General features: G+C 45.5%; 2 protein-coding genes across 2 annotated transcripts; both read left to right on the forward strand.

Annotated features, from left to right (window-relative positions):
* The first annotated feature begins 7,709 nt into the window (after positions 1–7,709).
* Positions 7,710–15,312, forward strand: LOC120829223 (protein-serine O-palmitoleoyltransferase porcupine). Its single transcript, XM_040193186.2, has 13 exons — positions 7,710–8,230; positions 8,587–8,723; positions 9,022–9,214; positions 9,470–9,513; positions 10,048–10,229; positions 10,317–10,447; positions 11,688–11,813; positions 12,141–12,241; positions 13,242–13,318; positions 13,570–13,633; positions 13,751–13,836; positions 14,367–14,477; positions 14,655–15,312. Exons 2-13 carry the CDS (start codon positions 8,588–8,590, stop codon positions 14,754–14,756), a joined length of 1,353 nt encoding a protein of 450 aa, XP_040049120.1. The 5' UTR covers positions 7,710–8,230; position 8,587; the 3' UTR covers positions 14,757–15,312.
* A 478-nt stretch (positions 15,313–15,790) lies between these two features.
* LOC120829224 (histone-lysine N-methyltransferase SUV39H1) lies at positions 15,791–23,235 on the forward strand. The gene is made up of 6 exons (XM_040193187.2): positions 15,791–16,481; positions 17,016–17,161; positions 19,009–19,668; positions 21,070–21,216; positions 21,479–21,608; positions 22,047–23,235. The coding sequence occupies exons 1-6, from the start codon at positions 16,349–16,351 to the stop codon at positions 22,178–22,180; spliced, it is 1,350 nt and encodes a 449-aa protein (XP_040049121.1). The 5' UTR covers positions 15,791–16,348; the 3' UTR covers positions 22,181–23,235.
* The last annotated feature ends 1,237 nt before the right edge of the window (positions 23,236–24,472 follow it).

Here is a 24,472-nt window from a genome sequence, read left to right on the forward strand (position 1 = left end):
GAGCCCTCAGGGACTTAACTGACACCACCTGGTAAGTGGCTCAGTGTGACAGTCTGCGATGGCTTTAAATTGTATACATTTGAACGGGACAGCACTTTGCTGTGGGGTCGGATCAGTCTCAATAATTGCAAATGTAAACCGGAAGATTCACAAATGCGCACTAAACAATTCACAAATATATTCGATTTACAGATGCACACAAAATGATTTACAAATATATATTCAATGCACACATTAATAAAAGGCCATTTCATATTTGCGGATCACACTGCATTTATTTGCGGATCGCTTCACCTTTGTGTGTGGGGTTTTTTGAGACTCGTCTCACGTCACAGATCTACAAATGTGTTTTTTTTTAACATGGACCTATCTGTAGTCAATCAGATGTCGCCCTAATTTTCAACCAATCACATGAGCGCAGCTCCCCCTTCTCCTCCCCACGAGCCTTCCAGCGATATCGCAACGCAACTTGCGAAGCGACGCGTCCGAAGTCAGCAAACAATGGTGTCTGGTAGTGACGACGCGCCGCTTCTAGTGTAAGTGAAACATGATTAATGTAACCCCCCCTGTTGTAAGACATAACATGTTCTTGAACCATTAATTATTAGTTTTCTTATGTTAACGTTATGTTAGCGGGATAAATTGGGGTAAAATGTGCTGGGAAGCACAAGGTTGTTGGTTCGAGTCCAGGCTGTGTCCCTGAGCAAGACACCTAACCCCTAATTGCTCCCCGGGCAAAAATGTGAAAAAGCCATGGGTTTAAAGTGTAATGTAAGTCGCTTTGGATAAAAGCGTCGGCTAAATGACCTGTAATGTAATGTAAATTCCGTGAATTATTTGCAACTTCTTATTTATCTTGTAGCTCCATAAGCTAAGTTAGTGTTGTCTACAGTTTCTGCGTGCTAATTTGTTTCTTCTGCGAAGTAACATCTTGAAACTAAGTTTCAATTATTAAAAATAACTGGTGTGTGACAGGGACTGTCGCCTAGCAGCACTTGTCCAATCCTCTCTAAGATACATACACGTATAATTGGATCTGAGTGGATTGAAAACTCCAAAAAAGGTCCTGTTTGATCTGTGTCCTGGCACAAGGCAGCGTTGTATAGCTCACAAAGGACAACTGAAAGATGTCAACAACGTCAAGAGTTGTCTAAAACTACTGAATGAGGTTGGTGAGAATGCTCCTCGCTTTGTGTCCTATTACCTGGATGACTTACCATCAGTGACTTTTAATAGCCTCGATGTCTCTTGTCTGGTTAGTAAGATTGATCGCATAAGTGTGGAGTCGGCCTCCATGAAAAATACTGTGAGTAAGCAGTCGACTGAATGTGAGAACCTTCGTGGTATAGCTACAGACATTAGCAAACGACTGAATGTGATTGAGCTACCCAGTTCCAGCAAGGGGAATGCAGCCACAACTATGGCCAGTTCCATGGACCAAGTCACAAGGAACCGGCACCCGGACCCTCGGCGTTGCCCATCTCTGAGGACACAGCTGGCGGGGAGATTGAGGTTGCAATGTCCCCGGCATGGAGTCGTGTATTAAAGTATGGCAAGCGCAAGCAACGGACTGGAAAAGGATCTGCTGCTGCAGTACAGAACTATGAATCCCCCGAGAGCAAAAAAGACCTACGGAATAATTGGAACAGATGCCGTGGAGAACATACATGCAGTGACAACTAAGCGGGTGAGCGTGTTTGTGACAAAGCTTGCTCCTGACCTAGATTCAGAGACCTTGGTTAATCGTTTAAAAGAACAACTTTCCAGAGATGTGACTTTTCAGAAGATTGGCACTGAGTATACTCGCTACAGCTCTTTCAAAGTTACTGCTGAATGCAAGGAAGTAGCTGAAATGTATGCGCCGGAGCTGTGGCCAAAGGGGACCTATTTAAGACGTTTTATGAGAATCGCAAGCCTGGGGCTGCGGTTGGGGCATGTGTTAAAGCATCACTTGACACAGAGATGAGGGCGCCTGAGCCAAGGGCGTCACATGCTTGTTAAAACATTGATAAACTGCTATGAGAGTTGTGTCTTATTCAGGAATCAGGAATCAGGATCAGGAATCAGGAAACATTTATTGGCCAAAATGTCAAACATACAAGGAATTTGTCTTGGCGGTTAGTGCGCGACAGTAGACAGACAAGACAACCACTCCCGTGGTCTGCATTATGGACAGGATGCTGGAGCGAGAGCCCAACGCACTGTTATTGACAAGCTCTTTGAGAATGCTGATGTGGTGTGTCTGCAAGAGACTCTTTTAGCGATTCAAGATCTGGACAACCTGAACATTGTACATAATGATTTCCATGGGGCAGGAGAATCCACGACAGACTTAAACACCAGAATTCTGCGTGGTAGGATCCCAGGAGGTGTTGCCATATTCTGGCACAAGAAACTTGACCCTATGGTCACTGTGATCAGGTTAGATGTGGACTGGTGCATAGGAATTAAGGTGGTCCATAATAAGAATGTTTTTATAATATTAAATGTATAGACTCCATATGAATGTCACAAGAATGAGAATGAGTATTTGAATAAACTTGCTTCTATAGGGTCTTATATAAGGGAAAGTGAATATACATCCATTTTTGTCTTGGGAGATCTGAATGCAGATATATCAGATACAACCTCACTTTTTGGTCAACACTTGACACAATTCTGCATGCACCATAAGGTTATTTTGTCCACTAAGGAATTACTGCGGGCTTTACATATGTGAGTGAAGCTTGGCATACTACATCTTGGTTGGACCATTGTATATCTACAGCTGATGCACATGGTTGTATAAAGGAGGTTGAGATCCTATATGGTCTGGCCATAGCAGACCATATTCCCGTCTCTATGTTGATAAATATTAAGGGTCTACCTGAGCTTGTTTGTAGCGACAGCCATAAACAAGGTGAGATGCTGGACTGGACTAAACTCTCAGAAGATAATCTGCAATATTACAAGTTACTGACTGATGTGCACTTGAGAAACATTGAGTTACCTGTTGATGCAATTATGTGTGTGGATAGCAGCTGTAAGAGTGTAAGCTACAAAAATGAACTATTTGCAATGTATGACAGAATTCTGAACTGTTTAGTTGATGGGAGTGAACCACTAAGAAGTGGGATGGGTGAACAATATATTGTAAGACCAGGGTAGAATGACTATGTCCATGATGTGAATCATTCTTAAATGTTGTTTGTATTGTTTTTTTTATTGTTTTTTTTATGTGTATGTATTCTCTATGGACCTCTGTGTCTGGAATAAAGTTGATTGATTGAATCTCTATTTGCACCTACTTGTTTGCACCTACTTGTTTGGGTACTGCAATTGCTAAGAATGAACAATAGAAAAAGATTGCAGTTCTTATGCTGAATCTGCATACAAAATGGGGTACAGATATAATGCCATGCATGGTGTGTGTTAGGGTTGATGAGGACTGGATCCAAATGCAGAACCGGAGACACAGTTTTGAGGTCAGAACTATTTATTTTTTGTGAGGCTCGTGAAGAGGGAGGCGGCAGTGGGCCGCGGTCAGGTACGGTGGAAGGCCGTGCAGGATACTGAGCGAAGGCTGCGTAAGCGTGCTGGCGAGTCGTGTCGCGTCGCCAGGAGATAATGATCCGACAAGGAGGCCCAGGAGACAGCAGGCTATAACTCGTGCCAGATTGGTGATTGGCCACAGGTGAGGGTAGTGAGAGAGTGCTCCTCTCGGCCGTCCCGCCTAGCCTGAAAACACAGGAGCGCCAGCCAGCACCCAGGATCAAAATATACAAAATGAGTGAAGGCCAAGAAATCATAATCACCACAGTACCCCCCCTCTCAACGAACGCCTCTTGGCGTTCTCCCGGGTCTGCCAGGGTTAGCCTCATAGAAATCCCAGAGGAGCGTCGGGTCCAGGATCTAACGGCGGGAGATCCAGGAGCGTATCCCTCCCAATCAACCAGGTACTGGAAACCCCGTCTTCGGGGCCTGACGTCCAGTATCCTGGGAACAGGGTGATCATCGACGAGCCGGGGGGGTGGAGGGGGAACGGGCGGAGAGCTGAGGTCACTGGTGGAAACAGGCTTAAGGAGGGAAACACGGAACGTGGGATGTATCTTCATCGAATCAGGGAGGATTAGACGGACAGAGGAAGGGTTAATTATTCTGGAAATGGTAAAAGGCCCCACATAACGGGACGCCAGCTTACGTGACTCTGTTTGAAGTGGGGAAGGGGAACATAATGCAAAGCCTTGGTGAAACGATCAATGGTGGGGAGTATGACTGTGTTACCTTCGGATGGGGATAACCCGGTGATGAAATTCACGGCAACATGTGACCAAGGACGGCTAGGGATGGGTAAAGGACGCAGCAGACCAGCAGGAGGCCGATGGGAAGCTTTGCTCCTGGCACAGACAGAGCAGGCAGCCACAAACTCACGAACATCCTTCGCCATTCCCGGCCACCAGAAGCAATGGCGGAGAAAGATGAGTGTACGGTGGGCTACCGGATGACATGTCAATTTAGACGAATGTCCCCACTGAAGGACCTATGACCGGACTGCAGGAGGGACGAACAAACGAGCAGGAGGACCACCGGCAGGATCCGGAACGTCCTTCTGGGTCTCCTTAACCACCGACTCCATCTCCCACGATGCTGCCCCCACCACACAGTTGGAGGGAACAATGGGATCCGTATCCAGGGGACTCGAGGGTGAGTAGATGCGTGAGAGTGAGGCCGGTTTCCAATTACGGCTTCCGGGACGATAGGACAGGGTGTAATGGAACCTGCTGAGGAACACCAGTGGGCTTGACGAGGATTGAGCCAGCAAGCAGAGCGGAAGTAAGCAAGGTTCTTGTGATCCGTCCATATAAGAAACGCTTGCTGGGAGCCTTCAAGCCAGTGCCTCCACTCCTGAAGAGCCAGAACCACTGCCAGCAACTGGCGGTTACCCACGTCATAATTTCTTTCAGCTGGACTGAGTCGACGGGAAAAGAAGGCACAAGGATGCAGCTTCTGAGTGTGGGGATCTCGTTGCGACAGCACCACTCCCACTTCGGTGTCCGAGGTGTCAACCTCCACCACAAACTGGAAGGAAGAGTCGGGATTCTTAAGCATGGGAGCACTTGTGAACAGAGACTTGAGCTTGGAGAACTCAGGGGTCCATTTGAAGGTGATCTTGGTGGAGGTAAGACTGGTAAGGGGGGGCGGCTACTTTACTGTAATCCCTGATGAAGCGGCAGTAGACATTGGCAAAGCCCAGGAAACGTTGTAGTTCCTTGCGGTTGTCGGGAGGTGGCCAGTCGGCGACTGCTCTTATTTTGACGGGGTCTGGCTCCAGCTGGCCTTGAGCGATGATGTAGCCAAGGAAGCTGACGGAAGGGGCGTGGAACTCACATTTCTCTGGTTTAACATAAAATCTATTCTGAAGCAGACGCTGGAGAACTAACCTCACATGCTGGCAATGCTCCTTGAGAGACCGGGAAAAGATGAGGATGTCATCTAAGTAGATGTAAACAAAGCGGTTCAAAAAATCCCGGAAGAGGTCGTTCGTGAGGGTCTGGAAAACGGCGGGGGCATTGGTGAGACCAAAAGGCATGACTAGGTATTCGAACTGACCCAGGGGTGTGTTGAATGCTGTTGTCCATCCATCTCCTTCTCGGATCCTGACGAGGTGATACTGTAGGCATTCCGGAGATCCAACCTGGAAAATATCTGGGCGTGACATAACCGCTTGAAAGAGTGGTCGATGAGTGGCAGGGGAGTCTTGTTCTTTACGGTGATATGATTTAAGCCCTGGTAGTCTATACAGAGGCGTAAGGAAGCATCCTTCTTCTCTACAAAAAAGAAGCCCACTCCCAGAGGTGATGAGGAGGGACGGATCAAACCAGAAAATAGACTCTCGTTGATCTAGGTCTCCATGGCCACTCTCTCCGGACGGGACAGGTTGAACAGCCTGCTGGTGGGGAGAGGGGCTCCAGGGAGAAGATCGATGACGCAGTCATACGGGCGGTGGGGGGGGTACGGTGCATGCTAAATCCTTATTGAACACCAGGAAATCCAGATACGGCACGGAGGAAAGATCTGGGGGTGACAGAGGAGACGCAACCTGATGGGGTTCCGGGACAGCGGACCTGAGACAGTGAGCGTGACACGAGACACTCCAGCTGGAAATGGATGATGTTTTCCAGTCGAGAAGGGGGTTGTGCAGTTTAAGCCAGGGTATGCCAAGGACAGGTGGTGACAGGGGGGAAGGTATCACATACAACTGTATTGTCTCACCATGGTTGCCAGAAATAGTGAGAGAGGGGAACAGTGCGATGGGTAACCTTTGAAATTAACCGGCCATTCAGTGCGTTGACTGATTTGGGGATTTCTAAGAGAGGGATGTTTGTCTGTGGGAAAAAGTTCTCATCAATGAAATTGTCATCTGAACCCAAATCGATAAATACGTGTAGGGGGTAGGACTGGGTGTTGCTCCTGAGCGTAGCCGGAAAGGACATCCGGACGGGAGAGCGAGACGACGAGGTGGTGCTCTCCGTCACTGATGAGCTAGATCTTTTGGTGGGGCCTGGGAGGGGGCAGCATAATGGCCCGCGAGTCCACAGTATAGGCAGAGTCTTAGTTGCCTCCGTTGCTGGCATTCTGAGGGGGTTAGGCGAGCTCGACCTAGCTGTATGGGTTCTTCAGAGGGAGGTGGGAGGGCAGATGGCCTGACAGGACTCCAAGATGGGGAGGCGGGGACGCTGGTGGGCGCCGGGACGCTAAACCTGAGGCCTGCAGATGAAACTGTGTTACGGGTCCGGTCGGCTCGTTCTCTCCTCCGTTCCTGGAGACGATTGTCTATCCTGATAGCTAAAGCAATCAATTGCTCGAGAGAGGTAGAGACGTCTCGAGAGGCCAGCTCGTCCTTTAGTTCCTCAGACAGATTCCTGGCGAACAAGGTCATTAGTGCTGGCTCATCCCATCCACATTCTGCAGCCAAAATCCGGAATTCAATGGAAAAGTCTGCTACTGACCCTCGTCTTAACGAAAATAGCCAACTCATGGCCTCTTGCCCTTTAACGGGATGATCGAAAACTTTACGTAGCTCCGTTGAAAAAAATAGGGAACTCAAAACTGCAGAGTGGCTAGTCCACAACGCTGTCGCCCACTGGGCCGTTTTACCTCTTCATAAATTAACACAGAAGGCTATCTTCGCTTTGTCTAACTAATGTACAATTTAACAAAAATCTACTGCACGAACCTGGTTTCTACAGTCGATGCTTATCGGATACCACTGTAGCCTCATTTAAAAGAAGTCATTCCTTGTGCTCTAAGTTCAGTGTCCTGTCTCAAGATAACTTGAACGGTTATGGCGTCCCACCAAATCAGAAGGATCTAGGCTATTTTGGCAAGACAGCCTTAAAACATATAAGAAGGCTCTTCGTAATGCAAGAGCATCTTGTTACTCATCACGGGATTTCTTAGGACACACCGCGCTCCTCTCTCACTCTCACTCTCTCCTTCTATAATAATCCACGTTTTATTAATGCACATCAGTAATTCAGTTTCTTCCCCGGAGTTTTTTGTGCTTTCTCGCCTCGCAGGTCTCCGTAGATTGTAGTTCCGTTTGGACCCTCGTCCTGACTGATGCCTGGCCCGCGGACACGTACCGCTGCTAATACTATTGATATTCCCATTTCACATGAATGCGCATCGCGAACTTTGTTTCTTACACCGAGTATTTGTGCTTCCTTGCCTCACAGGTTTCCATGGATCATGGTTCTATCTGAACCCTGTTCCTGCCTCCTGCCATGACCCTGCTGACACCTGCTGCGGATATCATCATTATTATTTTAAATATTAATCACATTTACTATTACTCTCATCATTACCTGTTTTATTCTTTGTCGTTTACCTTCCCACAGGCTTCTGTGGATGGTGGTTCTATCTGATGGTGCTTCTACCTGATGGTGGTCGTCCCTGCAGTGGTCCTGCCGTACACCTGGCTTACTTACTACCCACAACTACTTCAATCATCTCTGTCCACACTCCTTTCAGACGGTGGCGGTAATGCGCACCAGAAAGTTGCTTCCCAAAAAGAAAGAAGAAGAAGCCTCGGCTAAGAGGAATTTTTTCCAGCCCAGCCGCATTATACTGAAATGCGCTGATTTATTTAGCAGAACTATCGATCTAAAGTTAACGTAACCACCAATCAGTCAACCAGGGAACAGAAACGTTAGCATCCTCCTTCCTGAACGCATCTGGCTCCTGTGGTGTAAGTTAACTTGTGTTCTTGCGTTTACAAAGTTAACGTTAGACGAGTTATAGCCAACGTTAGCTTACGAGGCGTTACTTTACCCGGCGAAGTAACGTTAGCTTGCGAAGCTAGCATACGAAGCTAACGTTAGTGTCGCTGGACAAGGTGACGTTTTACAGGACAAAGGTGGCGCAGTTTGACTGCACAGCCGGGCTACGTGGAGGAGACTTGTTAATAATGGCATAAACTAACGAGGTCCTCCCTCCGTGGAGCTTTAGTGTTTAACCAACCCAACGTTAGTCCACCTGATGGAGGTTGTAATACGTGCTGTTTACCAGATGATGGCAGTTGTTTGTGTACGTGTTGGGCTGCAGGATGGACATGTCCAGCAGGCTGCTGGTGTTGCAGCAGCTGGCGGAGAGCTGTGGTGTCAGCACAGTCCAGCAGGGATTCCAGCAGGTCTGGAGGCTGCTGCTGCTCTGCCTGATCTGCAGACTCTGCTTCAGACTGGGTGAGCCTTCATAGGAGCATCCCATTCACACCCATAGCTGCACGCTTTGACATGATCAGTATTGACCCAATGAGATAATGCTCCTGGATGACCTTCTGCTATCCTATCAGGCAATCCAAAATTGTACTGTGATATTTTTCTTTTCATTCATAATCGGTAGATTTACCATGTCACACTTGTTTATTGCACCTGGAAGTTGCTAGACTTCAACACAAATTCTGCCCATTTGATCGTTAAGAAAACAAGAATGTTGGATTTGATGGTAATTCCCGAATGTCTTCCTGCTGCTGTTCCTTAGGAGTTGTGTCCACTCTGAAGCACAGCGTGTCGGCTTTGTCTGGGATCTATTGCCTCTTCCTGTTCTTTGAGCTGCACATGCTGTGGGTGCTGTTGCTCTGTGCGCTCTGTTACCTTGTGTTGCTTCTCAGCCAACACTCCTCCAGCAGAGGCCTCTTCCTCTCAGTTGTCATCCTCCTCTACCTTCTTGTTGGGTGAGAAAACACTGTAAAGAACCTCCATTGTGGTGACTACATGCATTGTCAAAACATTGTGCAGCTCTGATGTAGTGTTGCAAACTGCAGCTGTCATAAACTGTCTTTGGTCTGCATCATTGCTTCTGTTTGAACTTTGTAATGGAATCCGCAACGTCATCGTCCCTTTTTGTAGTTACTCAGTGGTTTTGTGTGTGTGTTGTCCTGCCAATCGACACGTTTGTGGAAAATGAGTTTTCTTTCTCTTCATTTCAGAGAGTTACATTTGATTGATATGGTGACCTGGCATAAAATAAGAGGTAAGTGTTCCATCCTTTAGTTTGAGAGTAGCGTGAATGAAATGTTTTACTATTATTATTACTTACCGTAAATAATGCAGTATTCTAGGAGCTACTACTTTGTTGGTGAAAAAGAAGTTTATTGTCTGAAGCAGTTCAGTTCTTGGAAAGAATATAATAGACATTGTCCACAGCAATATATTTAAGAAAGGTTATTTGACAGGTTTCTTCGCCATTTAAAAAAAACAAGGTCATTATTCTTGGATTTTAAAATGTTTCTTCCACAGTAGCAACCCAATTTACAACAGCCTGAGCCAACCAAACCATGACGAGCAAAGGGCCCCTTTTTAAAGTAATGATCTCAAAAATATTAACCTGGACGTCACCATCTATCGCTAAATCATGTAACAAAATGGTGAATGATGAACGCTCTGCTTTTGCTGTACTATGACAACACTGCTTGAGATCCAAAAACAAGAAAACTGGATCACTAAACTTTTGTCTCCAACATAAATATTCATCAGGATTCTGTGTGTGTGTGTGTGTGTGTGTCAGGCTCTCAGATGGTGGTGGCCATGAAGGCCATCTCTCTGGCCTTTGACCTGGACAGAGGAGCAGTGGGCCGGCTGCCCTCCCCAGCTGAGTACCTGGGTTATGTCCTCTTTGTTGGCACTGTAGTCTTCGGCCCTTGGATCAGCTTCTCCACGTATAGTAACGCTGTTGAGGGCACAAAGCTGGTGAGTAGTTCATGTTTCCAGCTTCACTGGGGTTGCTCTTGTTCACGTATCGTAAATGTGGTGGTGATGAGGCGGTTTGTTCCTCAGAGCTGGTCGTGGCTGCGTAGCTCCTCCTTCAGCCTGCTGAAGAGTCAGATGTGTCTGCTGGTCTCCACCTGCATCGCTCCTTACCTCTTCCCTTTGTTAATCCCCATCCACGGAAACACAGTCACACAGAAGTAAGGCCTATCTTCATTGAAATGGGTTTCCTCCTTCAGCTGAGGATGTTTTCCAACAACACAGCTGTTCAATACATACTCTTTGTCTTTCTTTCCCTGCTTCCAAGATACATTTTGAGAAAGGTAAGGCTTCTTCTCAGGGCTAGAACTTCCCTTTTTGCCCACTGACTCCCAAAAGCCTACTGCCGTGACTATAAGAATTTCTTATTTGTCATGTTGCTAGAAAGCACGCGGTCATCTGTTTGATTCTAATATCAGTATGATGCTACAGTAATCCACTCTCGGGTTCATTGACAACATGAACTCCATTTAATACATTTTGCGGCATCTTTGTCTTCATTAGTGGATGGAGATGTTTTCAACTTGTGGCCTAAGTTTGGAACTTAAATTATGCACATCAAGCTTCTTCAGACATGGCTCTGCTGTATCTGTACTTGAGGTGCAACGGATTTTGAACGTCAAAGTTCAGATTGTATTGGGGATCAGTGTCCAAAATCGGATCAGCAGAAGAGACAAAAGGGAACAAATGTAGTTTTTTAACTTTGATCGCTAATAAGGTGATCATTAATCAGATTCAACAGATTCAGATCCCTTTTTGATTATAGCGCCTTGTAGGTGAGGAGAAGTACCTTGAATTCTATTCTTGAGTTAACAGGGAGCCAGTGCAGAGAAGTGAATACAGGAGTAATATGGGCCCTTTTCTTATTTCTTGTTAATACTCGTGCTGCAGCATTCTGGATCAACTGGAGAGGCTTAAGAGAGCAGCCTGATAATAAAGAATTGCTGTATTCTAGTCTAGAAGGAACTACTGCATTAACTAATTTCTCTGCATCACTTTTAGACAGGATGTGCCTGATTTTTTACAATATTACGTAGGTGAAAAGAGGCAGTCCATGATAATATCTAAATAAATAATTAATTAACGTAACTACGTAAGGCGTATTTTAGACACTGTTTATTTGTATTTCGTTTTAAGGCAGTAGTTCCCAAACTGGGGGTCGCTCAGGTCACAAGTGGATGAGCGTGGCAAAGAGGCAGAGAGAGGGCGAGAAAGGGGGCGATGGAAAGAGGGAGAGAGGTCTTACAATGTCCTCAGAGGGGGGCCCCGACAGAAATTTTGGGAACCACTGTAAGAAGCAAATATGTATATTTGATTTTTGGGTGAGGGACCCCCGTTAACGTGCCTAACTCGTAGTGATGTCTAATGTAAAATTCTTGTCTTGTGTGTTGTGCTGCACAGGTGGCTGCATGCTTATGAGAATGCAGTGTCCTTCCACTTCAGTAACTACTTTGTGGGTCACCTCAGCGAAGGTACCAGCATGCTGGCTGGTGCAGGCTTCACTGCAGAAAAGGACAACATCAGATGGTAAGTTGAGCTGAGTCTGAGCTGGGGGGGGGGAGGCGTACTACAAAATGTGCCTGGCCGGTTAAGCCGAAGCTTACTGCATTGCCACAAACACCTCATCCGATCTCTGAAGTATTGTTCACTCATCATCCATCTTAATCAGCGTATCATCAACCCACTGAAATAACAATGACGGCACAGCATCTGCATGCTGCTTTAGATTCTGTTTTCATAGAAATAGAAAAGAAGAAATAGAAAATAGAAATGTGCTTCTCTTGACTAATCTAGGACACGCAACATGTCTACACCATATTCCCCCATACAATGTATCCATGTATTATATTGCAGGGATATGAGCGTGGTGAAGCCCCTCAGTGTGGAAATGCCTCGCTCCATGGTGCTGGTGGTGACGTCCTGGAACATTCCCATGTCCCGATGGCTGAAAACATGTAAGTATGAATTTCTCTGTTCTGTGAGACTCTTTAAAAAAAGACTCATCCATCACTGAGGCGTATTTACAGAGATTTATCCAATCAGAGATGAGTGGCTAGACTCAGCGGTCAGTGTGTGTGTTTGTTGACCCTGGTAGCTAACGGAGCAATATGGAGACAAGACAACATGTGTGTTTGGATATCAGTTGGGCTTGACGTCTGATTCTTCCAAGAGAAATGTCGCACAACATGCGGATGAACTGGATTAGCGCTCTCTGCCGGCCGCAGCGAGTATCGGCCAATTGTATAAGGTGATACCAAAATGCTTGGGAAATAAGTCAAGAGGGAGTGCACGTAATTTTGAGAGAATACAGACAATTTTCAGAATAAAAGTCAAATGACAAAAAAATTGCGGCCCGGTACCAAATGCCCACAGGCCGGGGTGGTCGACTCCTGCTCTAGACCAGTGGTGGGTGGCTTTAAAATACAGCTAATCCAACGTAAAATAGAATATTTCTTTCTCTAGCATCGTTGTTTTGGTTTAGATTCATATTGTTTTCTTGTGTTTGCTTGTATGATCATACTGCACCATCTTTAGATTAAATACACATTCCTTGATTTGGGTTGTCATTAAGTTGTGATGGTGGGTTCGGTTGAGAACCACTGACCTAGACGCCCGCCCCCCTTTTTAGTGTTCCAATCAAATGCAAAGGATTTGACTTAAATTGACTTGTGACCTTACACCTCTCAAATATTCAGTTTCATTGTGAAACATCTCCATTCATTGATTTCATTCTTCATGTTTTTCATGACTGTTTGGTAACTGTGAGCGGAATCTTCTCTTTGTCTAGTTTTTTTCTGAATAGTACCAAATATTCGCTCTTGCTGGACAAAATGAAATGTTCAGTGTCTATTTTCTTTTTTTGTTTGTCATGACAGTGGACTGAATATCCTTTACAACGTGTTCTGCATGTAGGTATCATGTCGTGTTTACTGTGTTCTGTTTCATGTTCATCAGATGCCTTTAAAAACGCCATGAAACTGGGGACGTTTCCAGCCATCCTGGTGACGTACACAACCAGCGCCCTGCTGCATGTTAGTAACGCTGCACACTTCTCTCCTTCTACGATGCAATTTATTCGTTTGAAACTCATCTGCTTTCATTTGAGTATGGGAACACATGAGGCGCATGACATGTGAGAGACTGCTGTTTCCTAACACACACGTAGACCATCTGTACTTGTCTGTGATCACTGGACCCAGTAGGGCATATGAAAACTGCTTCTTTCGATATTGAAGGATTTACTGTCACTGCTTTAACTTAATCTCGTGTTTGTTTTCTTCAGGGTCTAAGCTTTCACCTTGGAGCTGTCCTGCTCTCTTTGGGCTTCATCACATATGTTGAACATGGTATGAAGAACACATGGGCTTGTATTCACAATGGAAGCTGAACCACGAAAGGTCGTAAATTAATCAGTATGTATCTGACACCCGAATGGTCATGGTTGATTTCTTTCTCATCCTCAGTCCTGAGAAAGAAGCTTGCGTCCATCTTCAGCGCCTGTGTCCTGTCCAGGCCCTGCCCCGCTGATTGCAGCCATCAGCACAAGAAGGTACAGCTTCAGCTCCATGCAGCTCTGCTAGAAGCATACCTACTGACGGGCTATCTTTGTATTTAAACTTTACATGCCACTGTAGGGAAGCGTGAGGTGAAACTTCTTTCCATATGGATCCACACCTTTATGGATATCTACATGGATACAAAGTTTCTCTCAGACATACAGTATTTTGTGGAGGGAGTCTTAAAGTCTGCACCCCTATAAGGAAAAAAGACTCGATCAATGGTAACTGTGGCCATCTGTCAGAGCTGACGGCTCGGCATCCAGCACAGTTAACACGAGGTAAATCCAAAGTCATGGCACGAGTTTTCTGTTTGCTTAAGGTTTGTGAGTTTGATGCTGTTGTAGCAGTTCTTCGTGTCGAACGCTTGACGCGCTGCATCACAGGAGCAAGGTCAAAGGTTAAACCACTGAAAGTCAGCAAACCTGTCCAGTTCCTCTGCAGTGGGGTTTAAAATAATGAGTCTCTATGAAGAAGTGCTTGTGAGTGTTTCTCAGTTAATTCTTCTTCTTCTGCTCTGTAGGAGTATTGGGTGATGTTGCTGAACCTGGTCTTCAGCTTACTGGCCATCTTCCACCTCACCTACCTTGGCTCCATGTTCGATCCTGGAGTTGATGAACAGGAAGTAGAGGAGGTGAGAGCAACTTGACTGACTCCCAGGAAAAAATGATGTTAACTATCAAAGAATTCACAATACGCACAAGAGTTTGATTTTAAGTCTCACTATTCCACAGACTGGCACAGAAGACTGAGAAGGTATAATGGTTTCCATTTTCCATCAACCTGTGCTTGTCCATCACTTGTTTTGCAGGGTTACGCGGCCATCCACACCATCCAGAGGTGGTCCGAACTGAACTGGGCCAGCCACTGGGTTGTGTTCGCCTGCTGGCTCTTCTACCGTTTAATCCAGTGACGTTGTTGGAGCAGAATGAAAGGCTGACTGACACCAAGTACTTCCTAATTCAATGGGTGCCAGGGGGATGTTGTCTGGCGGGACGAGGACCTGCTGAAGTGGGAAGGGCTGTGGGACGGGTGGGGGACGGCGTCTGTACTGGGGTGTTTTACACGCATGTATCCTGCTGTGGCTGTGAAGATGAAGTTACTTAAGCGACATCTTCAGACCTGGATCCAAAGTGAGAACGTAGCACATACCTTCATGTACATCAAAGACCTGCAGAAAAAAATACTGTGTGACTGAAAGAAGGACAAAGGGACACCATGCGAGCTGCCAACAGAGCTGTTTAGTATCCGTGTTGATTTTTAAAGGGTCCATAACTGTCATTCTTGATCTGTTACAACAGAATCTGTTTGTTCTGCTGCTATTTTTTGTGTGTTTCTGTAAATGTAACCAAACAGTGTAGTTACAAACTGGGCCAGCAAGGATGTAAACGTGAGCTCTGAGTATTCTATCTTTTCTATCAATTATAATCACCTACCTCAAGTACACTTAATAAAGTTAAGTCATTGTATTTCTGCAGCACATACCATGGGCCAGTGCTACATACTACTACTACTACTACTGCTGCATATACAGTTGGAATACTAGTGTGTGGGGTCTGGTAGCATCCAGTGGTGAGGGGGCAGATTGCAGCGCTATCAACCTACCTGTCAATACTTCTAGGAAACCTGAGTTTAAAGCTCTGTTCCACAAAGAGGATTTCATTCAGATACTGACACAGCGAGGTCTTGATCATATAGACCTCATCTCCCACTGATCCACAGGATAAATTGAACACTTCGTCAACAGGAATCTTTTAGAATGATGAGCTGTTCAGCGTGAGCCCGCTGCACTCCACTGAACCAGGTGTCAGGGTTGGGGACACTGAGACGGGACGTTAGAACCGTCACTTTGTGGTCAAGAAAAATGTTGTGCTGCGGTAACTTGGCCAGGCCGGGAACAGGCCCAGAGTAAAGTAATGAGTCATGTGACCCTTGCAGGAGGTCTGTGCAGTGTGAGGTGCTGCTGAGGGGCCAGCTGGACCCTACTGAACTAGAAAAGTACTCTACGTTCAAATGTAACGTTAAATGCAGTTTAGGGTGAGACGTTTTCGTAGCTGTATAAAGTGTCACATGTTGTTTTTTCCCAGCAGGTATTTGCATCATTGTGTAAGGGAATAATACAAATGGCATAACGTCACATTACATGTATACATTTCACTGTGGCCATATAACTTTTGAAATGTCTCGATAGTTTACGGACTCACTGGTTTGCGACATGAACCAGCGTCTTCAGGGGAAACGGGCTCAGCGTGGGTGTAGTTCGAAACCTACGTTTTTATTCAGTGACGCAATTGTGGCATTTAAAGGGAACTCGTTGAACCGGATGCAGGGTTTGAACGAGGCCGTGATTCTGCTAGTTCTGCTAACTATGCTGTTTAGCTGTGTTTATAATATGCAGCTTATCAACAAAAAACCGCAGGCAGTACGTTGTCATTTCTTTGTGAATTGCACTAACGTTAGCGCCGAAAGAGCTCTCTTTTTCCGGCCCTCCTACGAAAGTGACCAATGAGAGGGCTGGGATTGGATGCTCCTCCAATCAGCAGCCGCTACAGTACACCACGTGGCTGGATCCCCCACCGAGGTTTTTTTATTTTTTATTTTGGCGGCTGGGTGGAAAACATGGTGGAAAATTTGAAAGGTAACTCATGAGAACTAATACATATTGTTTTTTTCATATTCCGGTATACTACTTTTTACTACCACTACTACTTATTACTACTACTTTTGTTTTTCAGTCATGTATGAGCGTAAACCCCAAGTAGGCACGTCTTTTTACCCTGGACTGCATTAACGAAGTTCATGCAGTTTAACTGTGGGGGCTTTGTACGCTTGTGAATTCACATGAACTCTGAATATAGCTTTGGAAATAATAACGTTACTTAATCACTTCAATAGTTCGTTTTGCTCTTGCATCGCGCCACGTAGAAGTGTTTGGATGATACTTGTAGATACTTGACGCCGTAATCAACGTCTGACGTTGCCGTGAGGTGAATGGATGTGACCGTTAAGTCGATATCACCCTCGAACGGTTCTAAAACTAAAAAGTTATGGGATTCAATCGGGGTGAGACGCTCGTGGCTGTGTGCTGTGTTGTCGGAATGAGAAGTGTAAATAGCCACGTTAAACCGCCCTGGTGCGTTTCCCGCGTAGCTAACCGGAGTTGATCTGTCAGATTGCAGCGTTCCCTGGAAGATGTCCTGGGATCAGCTGGAGGCCCTGTGCCGCACAGAGCGCCTCTACTGTCAACAACTCGGCGTGAAGAGAGCCAACGGCAACGAATTCGACGTGGAGTTCCTGTGCGACTACAAGAGGACGAAGGTAAACTGTGAAAGCAGGGACGTGCTGCCTCGCCTCACCTGTCCAGGTGCAGACGCGCCTCTGGCTTCTGCTTTATAACAAGTGTCCCATCGTGCAGCAACTGCTTTTTACGCGGGATACACTGTGCGGTGTTAAAGTAATAACCACCGTAAACGAGAGCGTGTGACCTCTCTGCTCCAGGAGATTTTTCCTTATTTATGCAACTGTTGTTTTCTCCTTCGTGTGCTGTGCACACATTCCTAACCCCATTCATTAAACTGCTTGGGAAACCAAAATGTCATATTCTTTATTAACAGAAATAATGACTTGTCTATTCTGCCGACAACACAATCGCAATCACCCGTAATTGGCAAACTGTACATTTAGCAGCACAAATCTCTCCCCGTTTGCCTGACATCGCTCAGTGGATGGCCGCCCGCCACCGGAATGTCAACCTGACCGTTACCTTTGACACTTTGTCCGTACGCCAACCTGTCTGCCAAGGTGTGTGTCACTCTGTCCACTTTCCCTCGCTGCCAACATTACAGCAACAACACGTTTCTGTAATCTACGTGCTGCACAACTCCAGGAGAATACGTCTCCTCGTCACTCAGAAGGAAGGGCAGGTCCTGGTCCAGGACCAAGTCGGCTCACACCTGGACCATTGTAACTCGCCCCTCGTACGTCTACCTGCCAGCGCCACCCGACCTCTGCAGCTCACCCAGATTGCAGCAGCTGGACCGGGCTTCAACCTAAATCCACCCACTTTTATCCGCTCCCTTCACTGGTTACCAGTTGTCTGGATGAGCTTACCAGGATGTGTTGCGGGTCAGAAAGTTATAGAGCAGCATGATTTTAAGAGTCCTCCTTTTCCTTTCGTTCGCTCTCTCTCTCTCAAACACACAGGACAAAGAAGACAAACGGGAAGCTGTTCCTTTTTAAAGCTGATTTCTTCTTTTTTTCTTTGTGTCGTTCTGCTTTTGCATTGTCAGTCTAGTTCAGGAGTGTCCAAACTTACAGGACAATATTTGAAGGACTGGGCCACTCTGAATTTATTACGTAATTGGGCTTATCGACAAATGAAAACTGTATGGATATTTTTAACTCCCCTGTAATGGGAAGAATGCCACGCTCATTGGGAGCAGTGATGCTGCGCTGGTCAGGGGTACGTTCTGTGGTTGAGATGTGAAGGACGTCACGGAGATGATGTCGGTCATTCTGCTTTTGTTGAGCGTTCACACACAGAATGCCTGCTCACAGATGTATGTTGAGCCCAACAGACTCACCATTTGTTTTGCGTGGCGTCTCATCAGAGGAAACGAGCTCCGGTAGGAGTCAGGTAGGGAGAGAAGATGATGCTGATTCGTCACAGAATCATCACTGAATTTACATCAGTTCTATTTGCAGACTGCAAATAGAACTGCAGTCTGCTGGTACCAGCGTCTCTTTGCCTTGTAGTCTCTTGTTCAGGAGGTTGAGATGATCAGTGAGATCAACTAGAAACGCCAGGTCTGCAACCATAAAGGGTTAGTGATCTCATCTCCCCTTTTCTTTCAAAAACGTGTCGATATTTGATCTCAGGGAATAAAACCGCTGCAGCACGGAACGGCGACTTAGCGGGCACGCTTCAGGACGGTAGAGTAGGTCCCGTATTCATCGACATCAGAGGGGAACGCTTGAAATTCTCTGTGTGAAAGCCAAAGAATTAGTTTGGTAGGAATAGTTTGAATCGTCCTGGTCATATCTTTAACAGGATGTGCTGTTTTAGGGCTGTGAGTTGCCTGCGATCACAGCAAAGGATGCATGATACCTAAGAAGAGTGAATGAACTTAACCTTTGCCTTATTTAATGGAAGTGATGTGTTTCAGGAGGAGGAGTTCTACCTGGTAAAGTGGGAGGGATTCCCAGAGTCTGACAACACCTGGGAACCCAAGAGGAACCTCAAATGCCCCAAACTGATGAAGCAGTTCCACCTGGACCTCGATCAGAAGCTGAGGCGTCACAAAAAATGTGGCATCCCTAAAAAACTGGACAAGGAAGTCTCCTCATTCCTCGTCCAAAAAGCCAAAGTCCGCAAGCGTCTGCAGCGCTGGGAGGCGCATTTGAATCGGACACGCAACCACCCGGGGCGCATTTTTGTCACGAACGAAGTGGACCTTGAGGGCCCCCCAAAGAACTTCACCTACATCAACAACTACAAAGTAGGCCAGGGCATCGTGTTGGACGAGATGGCTGTGGGCTGCGAGTGTAAGAGCTGTTTGGAGGAGCCAATCAACGGCTGCTGCCCGGGGGCCTCCCTGCACCGCATGGCCTACAACGACAGGGGGCAGGTCCGGCTCCGGGCGGGACAGCCCATATACGAGTGTAACTCCCGGTGCAGCTGCTTCCCCGACTGTCCTAACAGAGTGGTGCAGAAGGGCATCCAGTTCGACCTGTGCATCTTTAAGACGGAGAACGGCCGCGGGTGGGGCGTCCGCACGCTGCAGCGCATCAAGAAGAACACGTTCATCATGGAGTACGTGGGAGAGGTAAGACCCCAGTCCGCCAGCTTTCCCTCTTGGCTTAATGCAGCTCACACATCATAGAAAAACAACTCGGGTTACAAAACCGACTTAACTGTCCTGATGTCAGAAGACCACAAGGCCAGATCACAGCACAGGTTCCCTTTCCCATAGAACAGGTAGATTTTCTTTTATTAGAGGGGACATAATATGAAAGTTCCACTTTGTTAGTGCTTCTAAACGTTAATCTGGCTTGTCTACCGACGCCAAAACTCCCACGATTTGTTGTGGTTCTTGTACGTCAGAAACGTCACGCTTGAGTGAGTGCGAATGAACTTCCTTATCATTCTCTCGTCTCTACACGGCCTTCCTCCGCTCTCTGCATCACCGAACACAAACACGCACTGACACGTGCGCATAAAGCTGTACATCCACTGACCACTTCAGCGCTTCGTTGTCATCTGCGAGGCAATTACACTTATTGATATTACAGATTTGCTCCGGGGATCACAGATCACTTTATCTGCATGTTTAGCAGATCTTAACATATGAACCTCACCACCACTGGTTCCTGTCATCTTATAAACTGTATTTTGTTCATGCTGGGTCAGACATCTCAACATGAACTAAAGGGCCAAATGTTTAGTGTACACCATATTATGTTCAATTGATGATACAATACAACTTTGTAGTTAACATCCTTGACTCTGTCTAAATACTTACCACATCAAACATGCTAGTTGGACACAGGTCGGACACAAAATCGGACTGCTCACTACCATAGACGCTTGTGGTCCCACAGAAGTCACCAATCTGTCCTTTTCACCGTCCTCATCGAACTGATCTGCATCCAGAAGTGACATTACAGTGTGGATCGAAGTGCAACTGAAGCCTGAACCTAAAAGGTTACAGTAAACCGTCATCAGGTGAAAAAAAACTGAAAAGGTTCTGCTTGTTAGACAAAGTCACGGACAACTGTCTTAAATTAGAAAAATCCGCACTATAAAGTGAAGACCGTTGGCTCTCTTAAGGTGGACTGAGCTTCTTAAGGTGGATGCCACGATGGAAGCAGCTGGACTGACAGGTTGGGTGTAAACCAACCAGGTGTTTATCTCACCAACAGTCCATTACCTTCATCCACATGGCAGCGACTGACTGGCGCATGTGGTCCTGGCGGCCTTATCTAGCTGCCACTGAGCAAGAATGCTGCCGTTTACCTGCCAAACCCACAAAAAACCTGATTCACTAATCTCAATCCACACAGATCTCTACTTCAGCTACTCATCTCAATAATAGATACAATATCCAGTCAGAACAAGTGATTCAGTGAATGTCTGAAGTGTGTATTGTGCTTTTTTTAAGTAACTGTAGTGATGCATCCTTAAGCGAGTGAGGCTTCTGATCCGTGTCCTTCTTTGTTTCCTTCAGATCATCACAACAGATGAGGCCGAGCGGAGGGGTCATGTGTACGACCGCCAGGGCTCCACTTACCTATTTGACCTGGACTATGTGGAGGACGTGTACACAGTGGATGCAGCTCACCAAGGCAACATCTCCCACTTTGTGAACCACAGCGTGAGTCTACTGTAAAACAAGGCCTCTTATGAATAAGAGAAAGTCGAGTAACTCGTAGAACCCTTTTAGATGTTTGTTTTTATGTGAATGAATGCTTTTGGAGAGGGATCCCTGCAGCGGCACGTGGGTAAAGGACCAAACGCTTTGACCTTGTGTGCACGGCTCCTCCTTTCCTCACATTGGAGGTATCGGTTTGCTTATTAATGAGCAGATCCAAGCGTAGTGTGAAAAGCCCCTGACGCACGTTGTGTTGTTTTTGCAGTGTAACCCCAACCTGCAGGTATTTAATGTGTTCATTGACAACATTGATGAGAGGCTACCAAGAATTGCCTTATTTTCAACGCGGTCTATTCGGGCGGGAGAGGAGCTCACCTTTGACTACAAGATGCAAAGTAAGTGACATTGATTGAGCAGTTTTAACATCCAAGATACAATATCCAACATTTACCTTTTGCATTGTAAACAAATCCTCGCAATCATCCCTTCTGACACACAATTGTGCACAATTTCTGGACACATTTGCTTCAAATAATTTCTATTGGAGCATTTTTAAACGGTCCTTTTTTGATTGAAGCCAAGACTGTAATGTTTATGAAGGATGTGCAGCATTATTCTATTTGTTCGTGATGAGTATGGCTTACGAGGTGGTGTGTGGCAGAGTTGTCGGGGCTCAAAGGGGCCTCTGGGGCTTATGAGGTTTAACTTTACCTCCAGTGAGCAGCACATGCAACAGGAAGTCTCAGCCTGGATATCCGCTGACTACACCGTAACACATGGATCCATACGGGGTGAAGGCTTCATGCATCAAGCACCTTTGTGTTTGTTTCCAGTTGATCCGGTGGACACAGAAAGCACCAAAATGGACTCCAGTTTCAGTGTGGCGGGGCTCGCCGGCTCGCCGAAGAAGAGGATTCGAGTGGAGTGCCGGTGTGGATCGGACTCGTGTCGGAAATACCTGTTCTGACAAAGGCCTGCTGGGAACGCACCACCGGCATCCGGCACAGGATGGACACAATTGTACAGATTGTACTTTTTTTTTATTGTTATGATTTAATCAAAGCTGAAAACAGCTTTTTAAATGTGAACGTGGGAAACCCTTCTTAGATGAAAACCACAATCCACATTACTTGAATGTGGAGCCTCTTGGATGCACATGGCTGGATTACTGGCGGGCCTGATTCCTCCATTTTATAACCTCTTTCTATACAAACATACAGTCTATTAGTCCGTCCCCTTTTTCAATGCTCTATAAATATATTCTACCAAAATAAGGGTAGAAGCTGAGATGTGAGAAAACAAACAGGTCACTTTAAGAAGTCTCATTAAAGAGCAAATGAAGGGAAACATTAGAGTTAACGTCCGGTCTTCTTCATGTCTTGGGGTTCTGTTTGTGCTCACACATCTCAGTTTTTAACTCTTGAGTGTCATAACTACTAGACATGATAAATAAACACGTGAGCAAATGAGATCCCCGTTGCATCACACACGTGCTATTTTAAACTACTTCCCAGCTTCACTGTTCAACTCCCTCTGTTCTTGGGGTTGATTGTCTTCTAACTCCGCAGGTAAGTCCGTCCGCATTGCCACCAGGGAAAAGTTTGCAAATGTGTTATTGACTGTGCTGAAATGATAGCAATCCTAATGAGGTTTTTGCGTTCTGATCTGTCACTCCTGTAAGTGATAAGTATCTTTTTTGGGGTCACTAGATGAGTCTTAAAGTCCTATTTAAATGCTGTAGCTATTAGTAGTTCACTTCTTATAGGTGAACAGAAATAATGTAAATAAACGGATGCTTTGTGTTTAATTGTTTTATTTTTACTCTTGAAGAAAACATTTGTACCATGGCTTTATATGGAGCGAGAGCATTGAGAAATGTAACTTTTAAATATACCTGATATCTTCTCCTTGTGTTTTTATTAGGTTCAGATTTTCTTTTTAAATGGACAGTTCAAAAAAAAAAAAGATCTGATCATTTGGCATTGGTCGTGTATTTTACATATTAAATCCCCCTTTAACTGATTTCTTGTCATTTCTGATGTTTCCCTTTTGATTTGAAAGCCACAGCTGCCTGTCGCTGTTCCGCCTCCAATTGAAAAAGGCTTAGTTCCCTTTCAGAGGATGTTCCTCTCTTTTTACCAGTAGATGGGGCTTTGACCTGCACGGTACACAGAGCGTGTTTGACACGTTGCTCTTTCTTCATATCGTCTGATCGGCAGTTCTAACACTCCCCACATCTTTCTGCCTTCTATCACTTCCTCCAAGAAGCAAACGATTGAAAGATGAAACGCATATAATCTCATGGGACAGCTTCATGCTGGATTAAACTGAACAAAATAAATTCAGTATGTGACTAATTAATTAGAAGACACTATCTCTTGTACTTCCTTTTTCTTTACTTATATGAAAATGTATGCATCGTTTTCTCCATTACAATCATCTAGATTCTCCGTCACTCTTTAGACTCTATCTGCTCTAGAATCCATGTAAGTCCATTGGGTCATTCAAGATTTCAGGTCACATGTTCCACATTAGCTCCCAAACTGGTGAGTGGTGTTAAATGGAGACCAAAGGGGAGCATAAAGAAATGCTCCTTCTCCATCAGAAGGATGTCATAAGGCTCGAACGTGCAGACTGCTGCTTCATTCAGAAAGTTGAGTTACTTTCAACTGAACTTCAACTTGTGTTGACTTTAGTCCTAAGAAGTCTGTACAGAACTGATCTACAAAACAAGTCCTTCAGTCAGTTCTCTTCTAAATCCAAGCCCATACCACATCTCCGTATAAGAGTTACACACTTCTTACCAGCAGGGGCTTTCATAGAATATGTGGAGATTACGGACTGAGTTACTTGAGTTGTCAAGGAATCCCTCTAAGATTCGTTCAAATAACAAACTCTATTTTGAGGCATTTTTATGAACCAGTGTTTTTGTAATGAATACTTTGCCACTGAATGTCATTATTACTGGGTGTAAAAATGTTATTTTCTTTCCCCAACTTTTGCACCCTGAATAAAGCGTGGACCAATCACGTGTGAAATTAACATATACATATCATACAGTGCAATAACACAAAGGCTCCAAAGTACAAACCAAGACAAAATAATGTCTCACTTCTTTCAAATCAAATAAAGGCATCACAGACCGGATCCACCCCTTTCATTCTTACCTTTCACAATAAAAGCACAAAACAAGTTCACCCGGAGAATTATTTAGAAGTTTGGTAGCTACTTGTCGATAATCGTATTACTACAGAGGTTA

This window comes from Gasterosteus aculeatus, chromosome 2, assembly GCF_964276395.1.
Source record: "Gasterosteus aculeatus chromosome 2, fGasAcu3.hap1.1, whole genome shotgun sequence".
NCBI lineage: Eukaryota > Metazoa > Chordata > Actinopteri > Perciformes > Gasterosteidae > Gasterosteus > Gasterosteus aculeatus.

Excerpts from the sequence above, each read along its gene's own strand:
- LOC120829223 (XM_040193186.2), top strand. The coding sequence starts at position 8,588 with ATGGACATGTCCAGCAGGCTGCTGGTGTTGCAGCAGCTGGCGGAGAGC. Across the intron at positions 11,814-12,140 it reads GAAAAGGACAACATCAGATG|GGATATGAGCGTGGTGAAGC; the intron begins GTAAGTTGAGCT and ends ATTATATTGCAG. Across the intron at positions 13,634-13,750 it reads CATCACATATGTTGAACATG|TCCTGAGAAAGAAGCTTGCG; the intron begins GTATGAAGAACA and ends TCTCATCCTCAG.
- LOC120829224 (XM_040193187.2), top strand. The coding sequence starts at position 16,349 with ATGAGAGGGCTGGGATTGGATGCTCCTCCAATCAGCAGCCGCTACAGT. Across the intron at positions 16,482-17,015 it reads CATGGTGGAAAATTTGAAAG|ATTGCAGCGTTCCCTGGAAG; the intron begins GTAACTCATGAG and ends TTGATCTGTCAG. Across the intron at positions 21,609-22,046 it reads CTTTGACTACAAGATGCAAA|TTGATCCGGTGGACACAGAA; the intron begins GTAAGTGACATT and ends GTTTGTTTCCAG.